This window comes from Siniperca chuatsi, linkage group LG12, assembly GCF_020085105.1.
Source record: "Siniperca chuatsi isolate FFG_IHB_CAS linkage group LG12, ASM2008510v1, whole genome shotgun sequence".
Lineage (NCBI taxonomy): Eukaryota > Metazoa > Chordata > Actinopteri > Centrarchiformes > Sinipercidae > Siniperca > Siniperca chuatsi.
In genome coordinates, this window is record NC_058053.1 from 448,739 (window position 1) to 471,217 (window position 22,479).

At 42.7% G+C, this 22,479-nt stretch overlaps 1 protein-coding gene across 2 annotated transcripts; it reads left to right on the forward strand.

The window, feature by feature from the left end:
* The first annotated feature begins 632 nt into the window (after positions 1-632).
* On the forward strand, positions 633-21,683 carry LOC122885749 (coiled-coil domain-containing protein 93-like). Of its 2 annotated transcripts, XM_044217312.1 has the most exons (3): positions 763-868; positions 7,646-7,762; positions 21,363-21,683. In XM_044217312.1, exons 1-3 carry the CDS (start codon positions 845-847, stop codon positions 21,516-21,518), a joined length of 297 nt encoding a protein of 98 aa, XP_044073247.1. In that variant the 5' UTR covers positions 763-844; the 3' UTR covers positions 21,519-21,683. The 2 variants fall into 2 exon arrangements, 1 of the variants encoding a protein (XP_044073247.1); XR_006380182.1 differs by lacking the exons at positions 7,646-7,762; positions 21,363-21,683 and adding an exon at positions 2,124-3,180 and having other exon boundaries at positions 633-868.
* Positions 21,684-22,479: the final 796 nt, after the last annotated feature.

Here is a 22,479-nt window from a genome sequence, read left to right on the forward strand (position 1 = left end):
TAAGGCTGTTCACTTTGTGGCTCTTCCCAAACTCCCCACAGCCCGTGAGACAGCCGACCTCATGGTCGACCAGGTTTTCCGCCTGCATGGGATCCCCCTCGACATTGTCTCGGACTGAGGGTCCCAGTTCATCTCTCATGTCTGGAAGGCTTTCTGTCTAGCTCTAGGTGCCACAGTAAGCCTCTCATCAGGTTTTCACCCTCAGACCAATGGCCAATTGGAGAGGGCTAACCAAGACCTGGAGGCATCCCTGCACTGTGTGGGGGCCACCAACCCCAGATCCTGGAGATCCCATCTTACCTGGGTGGAGTACGTGCACAACACGCTAACTAGCGCAGCTACAGGTGTGTCACCATTCCAGGTGTCCACCGTTTAGGTTATCAACCCCCGCTGTTTCCATCACAGCAATGAAAATGAGAATGAACATTAAACTAACCTTTAGGTATATAAGAGATTAATGCAAACAAATCTTTTACATGTTCATCTGGGGTCCCATAGAAAATTGAACAGGAAGTTGCATTGCTGAACCTGCACTTGAGAAAACTTAAATGTCTGAGACAAGTACATTTGGAGGCTCATTTGTCCAGGGAGGGAAAACACTTATGGATGACACTTCTTGTTTCTAACACCCTCCCCACCCCTACAGTCACAACCACCCAAGTGCTGTTTGGTTGCCCTTTAACACTATCATTGACATGCATTGTATACAAATGAGAGCACGCCCCTCCCGCAGGGCCAGTCTGAAATGTTAGCAGCTACACACCGCATGGCAGATGAGGGCTTCTAATGAGCAACAGAAACCCATTTGATTAGTTGGCTGAATCAGACCCTTGGTCTATCCTGGATGCAGATACAACAGGAGTCACAGGTCAGTCGACTGTAGAAGAAGCAGTGAGTTTGGGATAAAATTGGAAAACTGGAGTTCTTCTAATTGGCCTGAAAATGCATGTGAAGATTAAATGCTGAGTGCTGACACTGCTCTTTGTTAAATACACTTATATGCTGTTAGTAAACAGTTGTTAACTTGCATTCATTTATGTCAGTGTGGAAAGTAAAGTACATTTACTCACATACACAACAGTAGTTTTTTATCAGACATTACTGAAACAGGAGGCAATTTGTTGGGGACTATTTTCAGCAGCGGATTAATTCACACACAGTGTATATATTATCAAAATAAACTACAGTGTGTGTGTGTGTGTTTGTGTGTGTGTTCATGGTAATGAAGGAACATGTCACCCAGTGCAATGGTGAGGCTCATTTATGTGATTTTAATAGTTTTTGGACAACGATGGAGCATGGCACAGAGGAATAAGATATATGAGGCTTTGGATACACACAGATAATTTAACTATCCAACAGTACATTGAGCAATTAAGATTAGTTCCACATAATTACAGTAGTACTTTTTGTTACTATAAACAAATCCATGTTGAAATCCAAAGAGTGCACATGAATCAGCCAGTGGATTCTTCTAAACTTAAATACATTTAGCTGATTACACTTTTGTACTTTTAGTCAAGTTAAGTTTTTAATGCAAGTGTTTTACTTGTAATTGAGTATTTTCATATTGTCATATTGGTACTTTTGCTACCCTTTGGTATTCTTAGCTATTTAATAGATTTTTGGCCTCTAGATTGCAGAAAATGTATAAGCAAAACGTATCCTATTTACATCAAAGAGAACATTAGTATTAATTTACAGTAGCGGTGTGTTTCTGTCCTGTCCACCTGTTGAATATAAGTCTGATATTCACTCTCCATTTTAGCTCTGTTTTGGTCTCCACCAACTCCTGAGAAAAATATCTGTCTCTTTTGTTGCTAGGTGTTTGACTTTCTTCACTAGCTTGTTGCTAACTTCTGACTATCATGTGTTGCTGGGCAGTAGGTTTATCAGAGCTTTGACATTTAAAATGATTTGTAGATTTGGGTATTATCCCTCAACACAGTAGCTCTTGTCTGCTCTCATCTTGTCTGTGATTTTGTTCCCTTTTATATTACACAGAGTTAATATGACAAACATTGCTTAATTAATTTAGGCTTAGGTAAACAATGTGACTGTTTCTCCACCACTGTTTTATGTATACTGTACTCTAACAAAAACATTTTCATGTCTTTTTCAAGCATTCTTGTCTCTGCTGCACAGTGACAGTTGTCAACATACAATGGTGTGACCCGTGATGTCACCAGGTCAATAAAAGGGTCAGCTGCCCTTTGTTTTTTCTCTTTTTTTTCCCTGGACTCTTCACTGCAGCTGCAGCTGTCTCTCTCCCAGTCACACGATATCGCACAGCTCTGAGCATTCACACCAACCGAACTCTTACTGCAGCAACACTAGAGCCTGAGGAGAACAAAGGACAGAGCAATCACTTCCTCCGATCTGCACAAGGGGACATTGCACAACAAAGACTGAATCTGAACCACGATTACTCCCCGCCTCTGGCTCATCGCCAACCAATGGAGCAGCACACCAAGGCAAACTTAACTGGGCATAGGCTAAGTACAGGACTGTTTAACTTTTATCAATGTACATGTGTTTTTCATTGAGGTTTTCTTGTGATCTTCGCCATGGTTAATGTTAAGCTATACTGTAACCCTTGTTCTCAGCCACCGCTCAGTTGATGTTAATTAAGATTAGAGTCTTTGCATGCTAACTAACTCTTTTTAACTTGGCAACGTTACCCTACAGAGATCACACACATACACCTCTAATTTGGCCTTAAAAATATCCACACACGTGGAGAGGAACTTTAAAGCTCCTGCTTCACATACTTTCTTTGTTTCTGACCATGTGTGTTCATGCTCGTGTACTTGAGACATACGGAGGCAGAAAAAATCAACAGACACACATTTTTTTCTGGTACGCACACACACGCGCACACACGTGCGCACACACACTCTCACGCACGCACGCACACACACACACACACACACACACTCCATTTTGTTCTATAGTTTAGTTTTAGCATGTCAGTTAGATTTCATATATTGTATGTATTTATTATCTTTTTAATAAATGCTTGTGGATATACATGGTGGTTTCTTTAATGTTGTACAAGAGCGAATGCTGCCAAACCTCTTCTATGTAGAACTCCAAAATCTTCAACCTTTAGCTATTTATATGGTAATTTTGGTCACAGTTATAAATTTAATTATTAATCAGAGTTCCAAATTAATAGTTTAGTGTATTTTATGAGACAGAATCAATTAATTAATAGTTTATTTGAGGATTTTCAGTCAGGATTTAGAGTGCATCATAGCACGGAGACAGCACTGGTGAAAATTACAAAAATTTTACCTTCTAAATCAGACAATGGACTTGTCTCTGTACTTGTCTTGTTAGATCTAGTGCTGGATTCGACACCATTGACCATCACATCCTATTACAGACTGGAACATTTAATTGGCATTAATGAAACCGCACTAAGCTGACTTAAATCCTATCTATCAGATCGATCACAGGATTCTGTGGGAAGACTATTAAATGTTGAACAAGGTTGATGGTGTGGTTAAAACAGTGACTTGGTTTATGTACACTCTGGCAAAAGCCAATCAAATCTACTAATGAGATAAATGGAGTACTAAGGCTATCGTTTTCAATGTCCACATGAATATTGAAATCTCCTACAATAATTACTTTATCTGTTTTAAGGACTAATCTTGATAAAAACGCTGAGAATTCAGATAAAAATTCAGAATAAGGACCAGGAGCGCGGTACACTGTAACAAATAGAACTGGCTGTCATGTTTTCCAGGTTGGGTGTGAAAGACTAAGAATAAGGCTTTCAAATGAGTTATAATTTAGTTTAGGTTTAGGGTTGATTAATAGGCTTGAGCCGAAGATGGCTGCAACTCCACCTCCTCGGCCGGTGCCTCGAGGAATGTGAGTATTAATATGACAGGCCGGAGTGGATACATTTAGGCTAACATATTCTTCATGACCCAGCCAGGTTTCAGTAAGACAAAATAAGTCAATAAGATACTATTGTTCACTAGTACAGCTTTAGATGAGAGAGATCTGATGTTTAAGAGTCCACATTTAATTCTCCTATTTTGTTGTGCTATTTGCGTTTTTGTTTAGGTTTTTATGTATAACTCCTCTTCTGTTAACTTTTGGTTTCATTAATTTAAGTGGTTGGGAGGCAGACATTGTCACTAAGGGTGGGTAACTGCTCTGGAAGCGTAGAGAAGTGTGTAGGACAGCAACTCTGCCTCCTGGTCTCAACTCTGAGTTGTCATGTTATTGTTGAACTAATTTCTCATTCATTTGTCCTTTAAGCCCTGTAACACACAGGCTCCTGCTCAGGCAGAACAAAAAAAGAAAAAATAATACACTTCCTCCCAAGAGCAGAAGGTGTGAAAAACAAAATGGTGAAGGTGTTGTCGTTTTATACAGGCAGACTGACAGCTGTTACAAGGTGGCTGGGTGTGTGGAAATTTAATTTTCTCCATTCAATGTGTGTGTGTTGCAACTGTTATTGTATATGTATTAACATAGTTTATTATTTTTTTTCAGATTGGTGTTTAACCATTTTTAATTTTCTTATCACTTAAAGTTAACATTTAATAATTTTTATAGTATATCATTGAAAGTTACTCATTGTCACTTAAAGGATTTATTACTCAAATACCTTGAATCATTGAACAACCTTAAATCATTGTACTTTGAATTACTCATGTATTTTACTATTTGACTTTACATTTACTATTATTTAACACTATGTATCTTTACATTTATCCTTGCTGTAGTCCTAATTTTATTGAAGTTTTCACTTTAAGCTTGAACTTTATGGGATCTGTTGTATGATAAATGCTAATTTTATTTGCTTTTTATTTGCTTTTACCTATATAATCATTTATCATCACATATATCATCATATGTTTTGCAGTCATCCTTGCTGTATTTGTGTTTTTGTAAAATGTGATAAATACAGTGGTGTGAAAAAGTGTTTGCCCACTTAAATGTTTCAGATCATCAAACTAATTTAAATACTAGTCAAAGATAACACAAGTAAACACAAAATGCAGTTTTTAAATGAAGGTTGTTATTATTAACGGAAAAACAAAATCCAAACCTACGTGGCCCGGAGTGAAAAAGTGATTGCCCCTCCTATTAAAACATAACTGTGGTTTATCACATCTGAGTTCAATTTCTCCATACCAAGGCCTTGATTACTGCCACACCTGTTCTCAATCAAGAAATCACTTAAATAGGACCTGCCTGACAAAGTGAAGTAGACCAAAAGATTTTCAAAAGCTAGACATCATGCTGAGATCCAAAGAAATTCAGGAACAAATAAGAAAGAAAGTAATTGAGATCTATCAGACTGGAAAAGGTTATAAAGCCATTTCTAAAGCTTTGGGACTCCAGCGAACCACAGTGAGAGCCATTATCCACAAATGGCGAAAACATGGAACAGTGGTGAACCTTCCCAGGAGTGGCCGGCCAACCAAAATTACACCAAGAGTGCAGCAACAACTCATCCAAGAGGTCACAAAAGACCCTACAACAACATCCAAAGAACTGCAGGCTGCACGTGCCTCAGTTAAGGGCAGTGTTCATGACTCCACCATAAGAATGAGACTGGGCAAAAATGGCCTGGAGTTCCAAGACGAAAACCACTGCTGAGCAAAAAGAACATTAAGGTTCATCTCATTTTTGCCAGAAAACATCTTGATGATCCCCAAGACTTTTGGGAAAATACTCTGGACAGACAAAAGTTGAACTTTTTGGAAGGTGCGTGTCCCATTACATCTGGCGTAAAAGTAACACCGCATTTCAGAAAAAGAACATCATACAACAGTAAAATATGGTGGTGGTAGTGTGACAGTCTGGGGCTGTTTTGCTGCTTCAGGACGTGGAAGACTTGCTGTGATAAATGGAACCATAAATTCTGCTGTCTACCAAAAACTCCTGAAGAAGAATGTCCAGCCATTTGTTTGTGACCTCAAGCTGAAGTGAACTTGGGTTCTGCAGCAGGACAATGATCCAAAACACACCAGCAAGTCCACCTCTGAATGGCTGAAGAAGAACAAAATGAAGACTTTGGAGTGGCCTAGTCAAAGTCCTGACCTGAATCCTATTGAGATGCTGTGGCATGACCTTAAAAAGGCTGCTCATGCTCGAAAACCCTCCAATGTGGCTATTGCCATTGTTGTAATTGTTGTAATTCTACAACAATTCTGCAAAGATGAGTGGGCCAAAATTCCTCCACAGCGCTGTAAAAGACTCATTGCAAGTTATCGCAAATGCTTCATTGCAGTTGTTGCTGCTAAGGGTGGCCCAACCAGTTATTAAGGTTTAAGGGGCAATCACTTTTTCACACAGGGCCATGTAGGTTTGGATTTTGTTTTCCCTTAATAATAGCAACCTTCATTTAAAAAGTGCATTTTGTGTTTACTTGTGTTATTTTTGACTAATATTTAAATTTGATGATCTGAAACATTTAAGTGTGACAAACATGCAAAAAAATAAGAAATCAGGAAGGGGGCAAACACTTTTTCACACCACTGTACAGAAAGGTGCATGGAAGAAACCTACCTGAGGCACTGGAGACTGCCAAACAAAGACTCACAGCTCTGGCTACCCGCCTGAAGAGATACATGGAAGAAGCAGAAGCCAAGAGTATATACCGGGTGTTCTCCACCGAACCATCCAAAGTGTACTCTCAAATGCAGGGTAATAACATAAGAACAGATCCACCCAGGGCTGAGACTGAATAGTACTAGAAGAACATATGAGAGAAGGAGGCATCACATAACACCAATGATCAGTGGCTAGTGGATCTAAGAACAGACCTCAGCAATCTTCAAAATCAAGATCCAGTAACCATTACAATGGCAGACATCAAAGAAAGAGTGTCAGGTATGAAGAGCTGGACAGAAGGATCCCCAGAAGGGAACAATTCCAACTACCAGCCAATAACCTGCCTCTGCACAACATAGATGTGGACACTAAGATGAGTAGGCACATGGCTCAATACATGGATAGGGCCCTGTCGTGTTGGATTCAATTAAATTTTATTTATATAGCGCGAATTTATAATATTCATAATATTATTTACAGAGACTCAACAAATCCCACCATGAGCAAGCACTTGGCGAAAGTGGCAAGGAGAAATTTCCTTTTAAGAGGCAGAAACCTCGAGCAGAACCAAACTCAATGGTGGGCGGCCGTGTTTAGGTTTAGAGAGAGAGAGAGAGAGAGAGACAGAGAGAGAGACAGAGAGAGACAGAGACACAGAGAGAGACAGTGAGAGAGGTTTTGAGAGAGAGAGACAGAGAGAGAGGTTGTGTGTGAGAAAGAGAGAGAGTTTGTGAGGGGGGAGAGGGGGAGAGAAGCACAATGCAAATACCACCTAGAATTTTAAAATAGTAAAAATGTAATGGCAGTGGTAATATTAATATTAATAAATTAATAATAATAGGAATGACAGTCATAGGAATAAAAATGACAATGGAGTTAATGGTGTAAAATCCAAGGTATATTGGTTAGGCATTTACAAAACACAGCACACCTATTCAAGCAGCTTGTAGCAGCCCAGTACCTGAATAAAAACCTTTATACTGCCATTCTTTTCTGTTACAACATAACATAACACTGTATATTACAACAATTAAATGCTATCTCCCATATGTCCCTGCAGCCATCGGAATTGTCATCAGAGGAGCGTTCAGGGCGCTACGGCCCAGTACAGCAACACCGCAGGGTAGTGGCCTCACTCAACAAACAGATCCAACAAAAGATTAAACAACTGGAGGAGGTAAGCAGTTCACTGTGGTTCACTGTACAGTCCACTCACACCATGCCATGTGTAAAATCTATACAGGAATTTGTTGGTGCCATTGCGGAAACCAACATGCAACATAGAGCAGACAATACATGCAGTACTTCTATACTATATACAGTCAGCATTCATTCGCCTGGTAGGACACAAAATGGACACCTAAAAAGCACCTAATTAGTACTGAAACAGTTGAGTGATTGTAAAATGAAATAATATACTATGATTTACAGAAGTGATCAGGGACGGTGTCATACATATCAGTAACAGTATTTATATATTGTTTGACAGCTACAAGCCAAGCATGCAGAGGTGAAAACAGGTTGTGACGAGGCCAAGAGAAAACTGATGGAGATAAGACCAAGTTAAAATACCTGCTAAAATACCATACTTTTGTAACCCATTTTTGAGAGGCTTAGGATGCTTGAAAACTCACGAAAAATTGGCACACATGTCAGAATTGGCTGTAATGATTGGGCTCGGGTGTGGCTAGGGGGCTCTATAGTGCTCCCAAACACACGCCATGGTTGGGAAAAAGTTGCTTTGAGCTTCATGAGAATTTCCGGGTTCATTGTTCTCATCATAAAGAACATATTTTAGTTTCTTTTAAGATAGTTTGCACAACAGGAAGTCAGCTATTTTGGATTTCCTGCATCTATGAAAAACACATATATTTGAGGCCTTTGGGATGCTCAAAAAGTCACAAAACTCTGCACCCGTGGTTTAACTGGTGAATGCTCCAATTTGATGTCACTTTTGAGCCTGGGGTAGCACGTGGATATAGCCCCCCCTAATGACTTTTTAGCCTTCAAACGGTTAAGGATGCTTGAAAACTCATGAAACTTGGCACTTGCATCCGGGGTATTTCCTTGTCTGATATAGTCTGGGGCTTGGGTGTGGCAAAATGGCTCAATAGCGCCCCCTACAAAATGTCAGCGAAGCAGCCATTGCGTTACGTTTCACCAAGATGTACGAAATTTCGTAGGCACATGTATCATCTCTAGACTTAAAAAAAAGCCACTTGGAGTCATACCCTAAACCCAACAGCAAGTCAGGCATTTTTAATTTAATGTGCCATTATTCACCATTTACTGTGCTACAACTCCTGTTAAAGAACTTAATCGGATCGGCTTCAAATTTTGGCAGTGCAATCTTAAGACCTTTCACATGCTAAATAGCTTTTTAGGCTTTGTCGAACTGCGTTGCTGTGGCGATGCTGCCAATTTTTGCGTTTTTGTTTTTTTTCAAATGTTGAACTGCTCCTAGAGAATTAATCTGATCGACTTCAAATTTGGGCAGTGTAATCTTAAAACCATAGCGATGCTAAATTGCGAAGCTCTTGAGGTTTCATCAAGCGGTGTTGCCGTGGCGATGTGGCCAATTCCATGTTCCAAAATTAGTAACTGTGCTACCATGTTCCAAAATTAATAACAGTGCTACCTTGTTCCAAAATTAGTAACTGTGCTACTTCAGCTCCACGTCATCAGATCTTTTGCAAATTTCACATGCTTAGACTCCCGAGCTGAGGACATTTAAAGGCTAATTAGAAGTTACATTGTGTGATCGACACTTGATATACAGCAACATCATGTATGATTAGTGCATGTTATCCACCGCCACATAGTGGACACAGGAATTGATATTTAACTCCTCTGCTATAGTCATGAAAATTAGAGCCTATGATTATTATTATTATTTATATTTTATTTATATTATATTTTAAGCGCCAGAGGAGAGAGATGAGAAAGCACAAAACTATGGGAGAGAAAAGAAGTAGCGTTAGTAACATGTAGTAATAGGATAAAAATGCATACAGATGGAGAGGAAGAGAGAGGAAAGAGGTGCATCATGGGAAGTCTCCCGACAGTCTAGTCCTATAGCAACATAAGTCATCAAAAAAGAGTTTCCCCTTGGGGATCAATAAAGTATTTCTGATTCTGATAACTAAGGTTCAGGACTCACCCAAGCCAGCCCTAACTATAAGCTTTATCAAAGAGGAAAGTCTTAAGCCTACTCTTAAATGTAGAGATGGTGCCTCCTGAACCCAAACTGGGATCTGATTCCACAGGAGAGGAGCTTGAAAATTGAAGGCTCTGGCTCCCATTCTACTTTTGGTGACTCTAGGAGCCACAAGTAACCCTTCAGTCTGGGAGCGCAGTGTTCTAGTGGGGTGATAAGGTATTATGAGCTCTTTTAAGATATGATGGTGCCTGACCATTAAGAGCTTTGTAGGTGAGGAGAAAGATTTTAAATTCTATTCTGGATTTTACTGGGAGCCTGTGCAGAGAATATATAATTATAAAAATATATAAGAATAGAATAATTCTTGTCAGTACACGTGCCGCAGCATTCTGGATCAACTGGAGAGTCTTAAGGGACTTATTCGGGCAGCCTGATAACAAGGAATTGTAATAATCCAGCCTAGAAGTAACAAATGCATGGACTAGTTTTTCGGCATCATTTTGAGACAGGATGTGCCTAATTTTTGCAATGTTATGTAGGTGAAAGAAGGCAGTCTTTGAAGTTTGTTTCATGTGGGAATTAAAGGATAAATCCTGATCAAAGATAACTCCAAGGTTACTTACGGTGGTGCTGGAGGCAAGGGCTAGAGCAACTATATCTTTAGATAATGTGTCTCTGAGGTGTTTGGGTCCAAGTACAATAACTTCAGTTTTGTCAGAGTTTAACATCAGAAAATTGCAGGTCATCCCGGTTTGTTTGTCCTTATGTCCTTTTATGTCCTGGTTTTTATGCTTGAAGTTTAGCTAACTGGTTAGTTTCATCTGGCTTGATCGAATAAGGTTCCATCTGCATAACAATGAAAGTTTATTTGAGTGTTTCCTAAAAATATACAGAACCTTGCGGAACTCCATGACTAACATTGGCGTGCACGAAGGACTCACTATTAACATGTACAAATCTCATTATTAGATGAGAACGATCTGATAGATAATTTAAACCAGCTTAGTGCAGTTCCTTTTAATGCCAATTGAATGTTCTAGTCTCTGTAATAGGATGTGATGGTCAGTGGTGTCGAATGCAGCACTAAGATCTAACAAGACAAGTACAGAGACAAATCCAATGGTCTGTTGTAATTTTAAACAGTGCTGTCTCCATGCTATGATGCACTCTAAATCCTGACTGAAAATCCTCAAATATACTATTATTATTTAGAAAGTCACACAACGGATTGGCGATTGCTTTCTCAAGGATCTTAGAGAGAACGGGGAGGTTAGATAGGGTAAAACCTCTTTAAGCAGCCTAGTTGGAATGGGGTCTAAGAGACAGGTTGATGGCTTAGATGAATTAATCGTTGAAGTTAGTTTATGAAGGTTGACAGGAGCAAAGCAGTCTAAATATATATCAGGTTTTACGCTAACAGGAGCTACTTCTGGTTGGTCTACACCGGCTACTGGGGGCTGGTTAATTACAGTAGCTAATGACTGAATTCCCATGGTGCGGAACCGCGTTTCCAATTCACTAAGCCTTGCGTCCAATGCTACAAATAAGCTCCATTTATTACATGTACTATTATCACTAAAGGAGGCAGAGGAATAGCTAAACATTTGACACACTGAGCGGGAGAGAGCAGGAGAGTGAAAGGGAGAGAGAGAGAAGCCATTGCTAACTGCTAAGCTAAAGAATGGTAGCTAGCAAAACTGAATAGCATGGAAACTGGGATTAGTGAGAAACTCGTAAAAAGGAGAGCGCTATGAGTGCTTGAGCAGAACTAGTGTATGTTTAAATGTATAGCAGATAGTTAGTGACTATAATAAAGAATAGAACAAAATTATCTGTGATGAGCTAGAGCAGCAAAAATATGCTAATAGTAACATACAAACACAAGACCAGAAATGAGACAATACGCTACCACAAAGGTCTTAATAGTCAGGCATCATCATATATTTAAGAGCTCATAGTACTACCCCAACTAGAACACTGCAGTCCCAGAATGCAGGGTTACTTGTGGTTCCTAGAGTCTACAAAAGTAGAACGGGAGCCAAAGCCTTCAGCTTTCTTTCTTAACACTTTCTGTCACTTTTTAATTGACAGGTGATGGATGGTGACGTTTGATCTTTGATTAAACATGAATTAAACCCCGTCCCCTTGACTTCTTGACCCTTCCTTTCTCTGGAAGTGGACCAATGAGCATGAAGCAGGCATGGTTAGCAGGAGCCAATGGGAGCGAAGTAGGCGTGGGAATGAAAAAAAAACCCCTGTAAATTAAATAATATTATTAAATAATTCAATCATTTAAGTGAAATCAATAATATCAAAAGTATAAAAAATTATTTACAAACTTACCATCTGTAAAATCTAATCTTTCAGGAGAAAATGACACATCCTTTTCTGTTGTCTGTCTGGTGCAGAGTGAGGTGTGAATGAATTGGAAGAATTGGGAACTTGCATAAACCAATGGGAGCGCAGCAGGCAGGGTTAGAATTAACCAGTGGGATAATAGGTTAGGAGGAGCTTGCGTACAATGAAAGAATAAATAAAAGCAGAATATTTCTGGTCTGAAACAAGGTGAATCAGTCGAAGATGATCAGCCAGAGGCCTGTGACGAGTTATCAAAACTCAACACTGGGGGTCGCACCCAAGAAACAGGTGTATTTGAGTCGGATCCAGAATCCTCTCCCCAACGTGCTTCAGGAGGAATAGGTTTTAGAAGATGGAGGTGTGTGGGAATATGCGTTCAACTATGAAGTCAACGAGCTTTGTTTTTACCGGCTGGAGAAAGGAGAAATATTTGGCCCCCTCACTCCAAAAGTAACGCTCACATGGACTGGTCTGTGCTGAGTCTGCTGGTTTCAAACAACCTCAGAGCAACCCTCAGAGCAAATGAAGGAAAGGAACCTGCTTCAAAAGACAAACAGCATTTGGAAGATGAAACGCTCGGGTTCCGGCAGTAGTTCTGGTTCTACTGTTCGAGCCGTCAGGTGGTCGAAGGAGATGAACACTCAGACGAATTCATCTTGGAATATTTCAGTACCAAATGCGGAGTGTTCCAGACGTCATTACGGCTGCCCATCAAGGTGTGGATGAAAATGCTTGTTGAAAAAGCAGAAAAACTTAAACTTTTGGACTTGAAGGATCTCTTCCTAAGGAAGATGATGATGAAAAAGACTCTGTTTACAGAAGACATCACCCCCAACACCTCCTCTGACTCCGCCCTGTAATACATTCCGCTTAAAATGGGTTCCCCAGCAACTTCAGATCCTGCCACAACCAGAAAGCACAGAATCGTCTCCGACTCTGAGAAAAGCCATGTCTTTCCCTTGTATCCCGCAACCCGGGAGGCCGGATACCATTGTGACCCCTGCGGCAGCACCATCAGAGGCCGAGATCCCTCTTAAGAAACGACCAACCTCTTTTGCTACGCATCAAGAACCTAGCTGCTGGTGCATGCCCTGAGAGGAGGGTGGGAAGGCAACGATCCCTTCTCCACCACCTCGCTGTCAGCCTATCCCGCGGAGGAGGACCATGGATATGATCCCAGAAGAGAACCCTGCAGCAACGCCGCAGGAGCTTGATACAGTTCCTGAAGCAGCAGCAGCACCACCGCACATCGGGAGCCCTACCCATTGATATGACACCCCCACCTTCACCATCGGGGACCCCTGACTGGATTCTATCTCCTCCTACACAATCCCCTGATTGGCCCTCTTCTTCTTCTTCGGTATCCGCAGCTCCAAGCACCTCACCACCCCTCTCTCCCAAGAAAGAGGACGAACCTGACGGGGTGTTCTCTGACCTATTTCTGAACACGGTGAGAGCCATGGTGGTTTGCCTGTTGAGCAAGGTTCTGACCGCATACAGATCTGAAATCTGTAACGGCTGTCAAATTGATCACCCGAGTATGAGATGCCGGATTATTTCTTCCAACGGCACTACAATGAGGTGACAAAATGCCTTTGGATGGATCGTTTTATCAGAGCCATTCAACAGGCGCTTCAGACACACCATATCCATGTGTCTGCATACAGGGTTCATAGCGCTTCCGAGGCCTTTCTTCAAAACCTCAAAATGACAAGACACATTGGAGAGAAAATGGAGACGATGTACGACACGCTGATCGGACAAGCTGAGAAAAGAAAGAAAATTATTGCAGAAAACTTGTGACATATAGAGGAACGTGTAATCATTAATCAGTTGATCAATGTTTTAGATCAGGTGAATAAAAACAGTCACCCATGTTGTGGATAACAATGTTTTTTTCTTTAGAGACGCTGCTCTTTACAACCTCTTTTTGTTTGTAGTGTTGAAATTTGGCGATGATGGGTCTTGGTCTGCTGCCGTTGTTTTTTGCACCAATGTGGTGGACTCGGTGGAAGGTGATGTTGTTTACAGTGTCAGGGCTGAGTGCATGAATAGTTTCAATTCAATTTAAATTCAATTTTATTTATATAGCGCCAATTCATAACAGAAGTTATCTCATTGCACTTTTCCTATACAGCAGGTCTAGAACGTACTCTTTATAATATTATTTACAGAGACCCAACAAATAGTTTTATTGCGTTTTCTGGTTTTCTTGGGTTTGTTCAGTTATTCCTGTGAATATCAGATTGTCACACATGCTGCGGCACTGGATGTCTACAATGGTTTCTTTCAAGTTTTTGTTTTCAGTGGAGATGGTGTTGACCTGGGCAGAGAGTGTGCTGATTGTAAGTTTTAGTTCCTTGTTTTCTATCTGTAGTGTTTCGATTTGTGATTGGCTGTACTCAAGACTCGCCTTAAGATCTTTTATGTCCGTGTGAAGAAATTCCAAAACTGACAGATTACTGTTTATTGATTCAAGTACACTGACCTCAATGGTGGTGGTTCCGTAGTCTGAAGTTGACCAGTCTCGCCGTGGGTGTTTCTACGATGGACACATGATGCACATTCTGTAAAAGTAGTTGTCAGTGAAGTTTTCCAGAGTTTTGGTAGTATAATCCAGAAAAAATGACAGTTCTGTTTTTTTGGTCGCTGTTTCGGGAGAGTTTGGAAAGTAATTTCATTAATTTCATTTAATCTAGCGGCAGGGCGCCACCATGATTGATCTTAGCCATTGTCTCACAATGTTCTCACACTCTTATCTCTGCTCATAGGCATACTTTTAATGGTACCAATTTGCCAAAATATAAATAAATATAGGCTTTAAAAAATGGGTATCAAGTTGTAGCCTACAGCTAACTGAATGACTCTGGTGACATTATACTTACTGTTTATATCCCCCAAAGGCCCCTCCAAGATATTTGCCTTGTGTTGTAAATCTGTGGACATATAGACAAAAGTCAACAATTTATTATTGTGCGTGGTTGTGGGAGGAGGGAGTAGAGTCAAGACTGAGCCAGTTACATAGATAGAGGGGGGGGAGAAAGAGAGAGAGAGAGAGAGCGAAAGAGTCTCATAGTCTCTGTGGTGACTCGGAGGGCCCAGTAATGTGCAGTAATGGCTCATGAATATCTTCCTAAACGTTTCTGCTGCTCACAGAGTCTGCGGCAGTACTGAGGTGGTTCACACAGGTGAGGAGGACAGCGAGGGCACCCTCATTACTCATTACCTATTCTGTCACCCATTCCTTCTCTTCCCGACCCCCTCTATCTTTTATTTATCCACGTCAGCCCTCAATTACAGGCAGTGGTCTGGGGGCCAGGGAGCAGGCTTGGGTTGGTCTAGCTAATGAACAACGGAGTGAGACCCCCCTCATGTTTATTTCCAGTTTTCACCCAGAGCAGGGGTCCCAGGAGGAACGGAGGGACAAGGCTGTTGAATTATAATCAGCACTTTGTAGCCTGCTCCTGTTTTCTGGCTGTCCCTCTGCATACTGATAGAAGGATGGAGGGAAGAAAGGGAGGCGTGCCACTTACAGGGAGACATAATGGCAATGTGACTCAAGGCTGCCTTCCCCTGAAGGGAAAAGCAGGCAGACGGCTGGAAAGTGAGCATTCCAGTTGTGCTGTAATGAAACCTTGCTTTCTCATGATGGCCAATCCATTTACAGCAGCTCTGTCCTGAAATGAAATGTCTCACTCTGCATTCCAATTTGTACTTGCTCATCAGTCCGCTCAACTGCTGATGATAAAAACCAGCATTTCATTTTTTATTTAAAAATTTCCTATTAATCTTTGATCTTATCTGCCGCCTTTGGCAACCAGATGGAATTGCAACAACTTGGATAGAAAGTATCTTCAAAACAAACGCAACAAAAAAAGACACATTTTCACAATAGAGCTTAGAGCTGATTGAGCCAGCTAATTAGAGCAGACATGGAATGTGTAATAAAAAGGTAATACATCAGCATGGAAAATACACTAACTACAATAATACTGTCCCTATTTATAGAGAGCTACTATTACCTGGGGCCTATACTACGAAGCAAGTTTAACAAACCCCAGATCTCTTTTCGTTATCTGGCTTCACTAACCCTAACAACTGCAATCAGGTCACACGATGCTGGTTATCAACTCGGTAAGTCAACCCAGGGTTACCCAATCTAGCCATGAGCGTGTTCACATAAAAGGTGCTGTGTTTGCTGCATATGACCAATCGCAAACATGGACAAGTCTACTGGCAGCATAGCGGCATATTTTACAAATGAAGAGCAAACTATGATATTAGAGAAATATGAAGAAGTTAAACACATAATCCAGGCTAAATTAGAGGCTAAAAAAAGAGTTTCCCCTCGGGGATCAATAAAGTATTTCTGATTCTGATTCTGATAAAAGCAACACAGCACATTTGATACTATAGGGAAACAGTATATAAATAAAGTTGGTTGGCCTTCCCTGTCTGACAGACATAATAACCAGTAGTATATGTTAATCTACAAAGCCCTTATTGGCTAAATTGCCATCCTTGCTGCTCTTGCAGTCAGGCAGCAGTCTCATTGAATAATCTGCAATACTCTGGCTGCCAGCGATCACTTTCAATCAGCCTGTACCTTTTTCACTGTTGGTTTTTCTATTGTATTTACTGACTCTCTGTGTTCCTGTTATTTTGTTTCTATTCCAGTAAAACAGCAGGTATGCTCAGCCAATTAACTGTATAAATTAGAGATAGTTGTGCTTTAAGGAATTACAGTTTCAAACTACAAAACTTTGAAAATTAGTTTTTGAGTGTCTGTGCTGCTCAAACCACAAGACATTTTTTGTCCCAGACTGTTGTCATGTTGAAATGAGGGTGGACAAACTACACAACTTATTCCAGACCAGGTGTACTGATTACAAGATTATTCCACTTGGAGAAATCCAAGACTGGATTAAATTATTGCAGCATTACAAGAAAATCATGTGAGAGGACACTGTGGGACAGATTGCAGTAGTTTTTCAGGTGCAAATGCGATGCATTCTTCCCCAGACATATGTGGTGTAAAAGAGCAGGAGAAAAAATAGCACAGAATGGATATCAACGAGCCACAAGGAAGGTTGTAGTTGAGAAAAGAAACATGAATTAACTTTCAGTCTACGGGAATATCAATAACATCAGACATAAAGTGAGTGCGCCACACAATTAGAAAGAGAGAGAGCAAAATAGCGAACTAAAAACACTAATAAAATATAAACTAAAAAACACTTTGTAGCGTAATCGTGCTACCGAGAGTTCCTCTTGGCCCTGAGATACCACGCTGACACCAAGGTTTCAGTGTATGTTCTTTATTTTTGGTTGATCTTGCTTTCTTTTCTGTCCATACGCTCTTTCTTCTTCCGTCCGCTCTCCAACCGCCTCTCTTCTTCCCCCTTGTCCAGCATGCTACTGTATTTAAGGAGAGAATAATTAGTTAACTGGGTTCAGCTGTGCCAATTATCTCTCCTTGATGCTGCTCACCTGAGCAACTCCCCCACCTCTCCCTCTGCAGCTTAAAGCTACCCATACCCACCTCCACATACCCCCACCGCCCGACTTAGGCCGGGGAGCCATCCCGGACTCTTCTATTACCCCCATCTTCAGTATGGCCTTTAATTCTTCCTGCACCATTTTCCGTTTGTGCTCAGGCAACCGGTAGGGCCGTGAACGCACCGTTACTCCCGGGTGAGTCTCAATGTGGTGCTCTATGAAGTTGGTGCGACCCGGAAGGGGGGAGAACACGTTGGCAAAACGCCCTTGCAACTCGGCAACGTCTGTTCTCTGGGACAGTGTGAGATGTTGTCAAAAGGGAGCGAGGCGGCACTGGTCGATTTTGAAAACTCATCTCTCTCACCCACCGTCGTCACCAGAGCAACAGGCTCCGCCTCTCTCCATGCTTTTAGGAGGTTGAGGTGATAGATCTGCGTTGCCCCTCCCCTATCCGACCGCACCACCTCATAGTCCACGTCGCCCACACGCCGTGTGACCACAAAGGGTCCTTGCCACCTGGCGAGTAATTTGGAACTGGACGAAGGGAGTAATACAAGCACTTTATCTCCCGGCGTGAATTGTCTTAATCTAGCCCCTCTGTTGTACAGGCGTTGTTGACGCTCCTGAGCCTGGAGCAAATTCTCTCGTGACAATTGCCCTAACGTGTGGAGTTTTGCTCTCAGGTCCAGGACGTGGTGAACTTCGTTTTTACTGGGGCTTGAACCCTCCTCCCAGTTTTCTCTAACTAGGTCCAGGACCCCCCCGTGGGTTTCTGCCAAACAGCAGCTCAAAGGGAGAAAATCCCGTGGAGGCCTGGGGCACCTCCCGCACTGCGAACAACAGAGGATCTAGCCACCTATCCCAATTGCGCTCATCCTCGTGCACAAATTTACGGATCATGGACTTCAAAGTTTTGTTCAGACGCTCAACGAGCCCGTCCGTCTGAGGGTGGTATACACTGGTTCGAATCGACTTGATGCCCAATAATCCGTAAAGTTCTCTCAGTGTGCGTGACATGAATGAGGTGCCCTGGTCAGTCAGGATCTCTTTCGGGATCCCGACTCGGGAGATGACCTGAAACAGTGCCTGCGCCACACTCTTTGCCGAGATTGTGCGCAATGGCACTGCTTCAGGATATCGAGTTGCATAGTCCACTAACACTAGCACAAAGCGATATCGTGCACTCCGGTAAAATGGCCCAATGAGGTCCATACCTAGGCGTTCAAATGGGACCTCCATCAATGGTAATGGGCACAAAGGCACTCTCGGGATGGCTGGTTGGTTAACCATCTGACATTCGGGACAAGACGCACACCAACGGCGAACGTCTCCCCAAATCCCAGGCCAATAGAATCGGGCCATTATCCGGTCTAGTGTTTTATTACACCCCATATGCCCGGCCATTGGGTTGTAATGAGCCGCCTGGAAAACTGTTTCCCGACAGCTTTTTGGTACCAACAATTGCGTTAATTCTTCCCCTGTCTGAGTGTCACGACTCACTCTGTACAGTCTGTCCCTGATCACTGAAAAGTGTGGATATGACTGGGCTGCGTCAGGGTGCACCACATGACCATCAATTCTTGTCACTTGGTCGAAGGCAAAGCGTAGAGTGTCGTCACGAGACTGCTCCAGTGGAAAATCTTCCGTGGAGGGTAACACAGGAGCCTGTGGCGTCTCCTGTGGAGGCGCCACTGGTTCCTCCTCCCCATCTGCAGCATCAGACAACCTCGTGTCACCACTAAGCACAGCACACACATCCCATGTCCCTGACGGTCGTGAACGCACCCCCACACAGTGCCTCACTAGCATATCAAACCCAAGCCAATCTGTACCCAAAATCAGGGGGTGCGTCAGGCGGGAACTAACCGCTGCCTTAACACTAAACTTTCTCCCTTGATGTCTAATTTCCACCGGCACTACAGGGTATCTGTGAATATCCCCATGTATACACTTAATATCCACCCAGCAAGCCTCCACCAAAGCCCCGGGTCGAACCAGGTTCTGGTGAATAATGGACTGTGTACAGCCCGAATCCACCATTGCCCGGTGTATACCCCCTTGGATTCTTACCGGAACACAGTATGTCGCCCCTGGGCCGGGGGAGGGTGTTGGAGAGCCGGCAACCCGAATCACTTGTCCGACCTCCATGAGTGGGCAGTCACGTCGGCAGTGTCCGGGCTGCCCACACCTCCAGCACTCCTGCCCCAGCGTTCGAGGAGCCCCCATGTGGCCCATGCAGCGGCACCATGCCCCTTTTCCGCGGTGCTGGTGTTGGCCGGGCAGCCTCCAGGGGGCGGTCCTGTGATGTCTGGCTTCGGGGGTGTACAGCCAGGTAATCCTCTGCCAGTGTGACCGCCGCCGTCAGATCCATGGGGTGGTGGCACTTCACCCACTCGGCCACCCCGGTAGGGAGCCCCTCCGCGAATTGCTCCTTAATAATCGCGTCTATCAGCCGCCCCTCCTCCAAGGATTCACCTGGCTGCAGCCACCTCGTCACTGCATCTCTCAGTTGCTGTGCGTAGACGAACGGGCGATCCGCGGGCCCCAGCCTCATGCTCGGGAACCGGCGGCGGTGATCTTCGCTGGAGAATCCCAGCCGATCTAGCACAGCCGCACAGACCACTCTGTCGCCGGCCATCCACATGCCACTGCCGTCGCCTCGAACATTTCCAGGAATGACTGGGGGTCATCCGCCGCCGACATCTTGTGGAGGGTGATGCCGGAGAGGGCGAGTGGTGGGGATGGCGGTAGTGCGGCCCCCGGCTGGGACACCAGGCTTGCCAGCAGCTGGGTCTGCTTATCTGCCTGTTCCTGCATCCTTTCCAGCTGTTGTCTATTCACCGCCGCCTGCTCCTGGTGCATCGCCACGATTTCACCCAGCATCTGGGCCAGCATCGCCACCGGCTGCACTTGCTGCAGATCCGTCATAGTACTCTCAGAGCTAAGTTACGTTGGGCGCCAATTGTAGCGTAATCGTGCTACCGAGAGTTCCTCTTGGCCCTGAGATACCACGCTGACACCAGGGTTTCAGTGTATGTTCTTTATTTTTGGTTGTTCTTGCTTTCTTTTCTGTCCATACGCTCTTTCTTCTTCCGTCTGCTCTCCAACCGCCTCTCTTCTTCCCCCTTGTCCAGCATGCTACTGTATTTAAAGAGAGAATAATTAGTTAACTGGGTTCAGCTGTGCCAATTATCTCTCCTTGATGCTGCTCACCTGAGCAACTCCCCCACCTCTCCCTCTGCAGCTTAAAGCTATCCATACCCACCTCCACACACTTCTTAGAAAGAATTAAAGAAGAAATAATAGTTAATGTCTGTGTGCAGTGTATAAGCAAACAGATGGTGTGGAGTTATGGTTTGTGTTATTAACTTGAATTTGAACTTGAAATTCAAATTGTAATTGTAATATCAGTACAGGCTGAAATTGAACTCTGGTCTTTTACTGCATTTACCTCATATAGCTGAGACATCAGCTATATGGACACCATCTCACCTCCATCTGCTGCACTCAGCAGATGGACCTCCTGCTCCATGTCTAGCTCTGGCTTGCTCTGTCTAGCCGCAGTTGGGATGGTTTGTGTATATTTAGTTTGTCTTAGATGCATCTTATTATGTCACTTCATCTCCTTTTCATTCCCCATGAAACTCGTTTCATGACTCCTATTACAGTAAAAAAATAAGTCTGTGTATATGTGTGCCCTCACCTCTACCTTCCCCACCTCATTGCTGCGCTCTTTTCTTGTCTCAAACTTGTTTCCAAGGTGCCCCAACTACAAGCGCATCAAGGTTTTGGCTACGAGAAATCAACCATGTTTGAAAACTGTGGTAGTGTCTGGAACAGCTCACGATATGGTGAAGAACTGGAAGAATTAGGAAGACCCGTCCTGATGGGCAAAATAGCGAATTCTGGGTTTTAGTCTCAGATAAAAGACATTTGTCTGAGACAGGAAAATTCTGGCAAAAGTCTTGAAAAATGCACTAGCCCTCAAATTCGTATCCTTTGCATGTAGCTGCTATAGCTACACTGTAGCTGACATGCTCCTCCTGAAAAATGTAACTACAAGTCAGGGCTATAGGGATAAAGGAAGTTGAAGAAAGGCTTAGTAATCCTCTCCTTTTCAATATCACACATCTAACAAACACATCTCCACTGTAAATCTTCTGCTCGGTACAATCATCACTCTATTACAGTGACTGAAACAACATAAATACAACTTCATGTCAGTAGTCTCATATTCAGTAAAAAAACAAGTATACGCATAGTCCATCTCGCTAGTTTCACCAAGTAAATGAAAGAACAAACACAGTTACTGTGGGGAATATAATCAAAGCATGATAAATCCTGTTCATGTACAAAACATCATTCGAGTGCTGTGGTGGTGATATCAATGGGGGAAATCAGTCGCTGAGCAATAAATGAAAACCTACACTTGAGGCAGGACTGCTGTTAACACTTTGCACCAAGTGAAAACCGACTTAAATCTTTTAGCAATCATTTGCTTTGTATTATGATTTCTTCAGGATGTATGCTGTTGAAAAACAGAGAAAAATGTTTTCAGTGCAGTCAAAGCTGCATTAATTGATATTTTGGGGCACTTGGGGGCAGCATATCAAGCTGTAAACACAACATTGACATATTATCAAATAAAGCTGTAGTGCAAAATTGTTAGCAAACAGTTAAAATTGCCAATGTACACATCCAGCAGACAGCATTTGGAGTGGTGTTTGCATCCACCTAATGAATGTAAGTCCAATATTTACTCTCCTCTTCACTCAGTTTTAGTTTCCACCAACTCCTGAGGGAGATATCTGGCTAGTTGTTTAGTTGCTAAATGCTCCACTATGCTCACTAGTCTGTATTTGTCTGCGGTTTGGTGC

Bases quoted from the DNA above. Each gene is read 5' to 3' on its own strand.
- LOC122885749 (XM_044217312.1), top strand. From the start codon at position 845: ATGCAGATACAACAGGAGTCACAG. The intron at 869-7,645 runs GTCAGTCGACTG...ATGTCCCTGCAG, and splicing joins AGATACAACAGGAGTCACAG to CCATCGGAATTGTCATCAGA. The intron at 7,763-21,362 runs GTAAGCAGTTCA...CTTGTTTCCAAG, and splicing joins AGATTAAACAACTGGAGGAG to GTGCCCCAACTACAAGCGCA.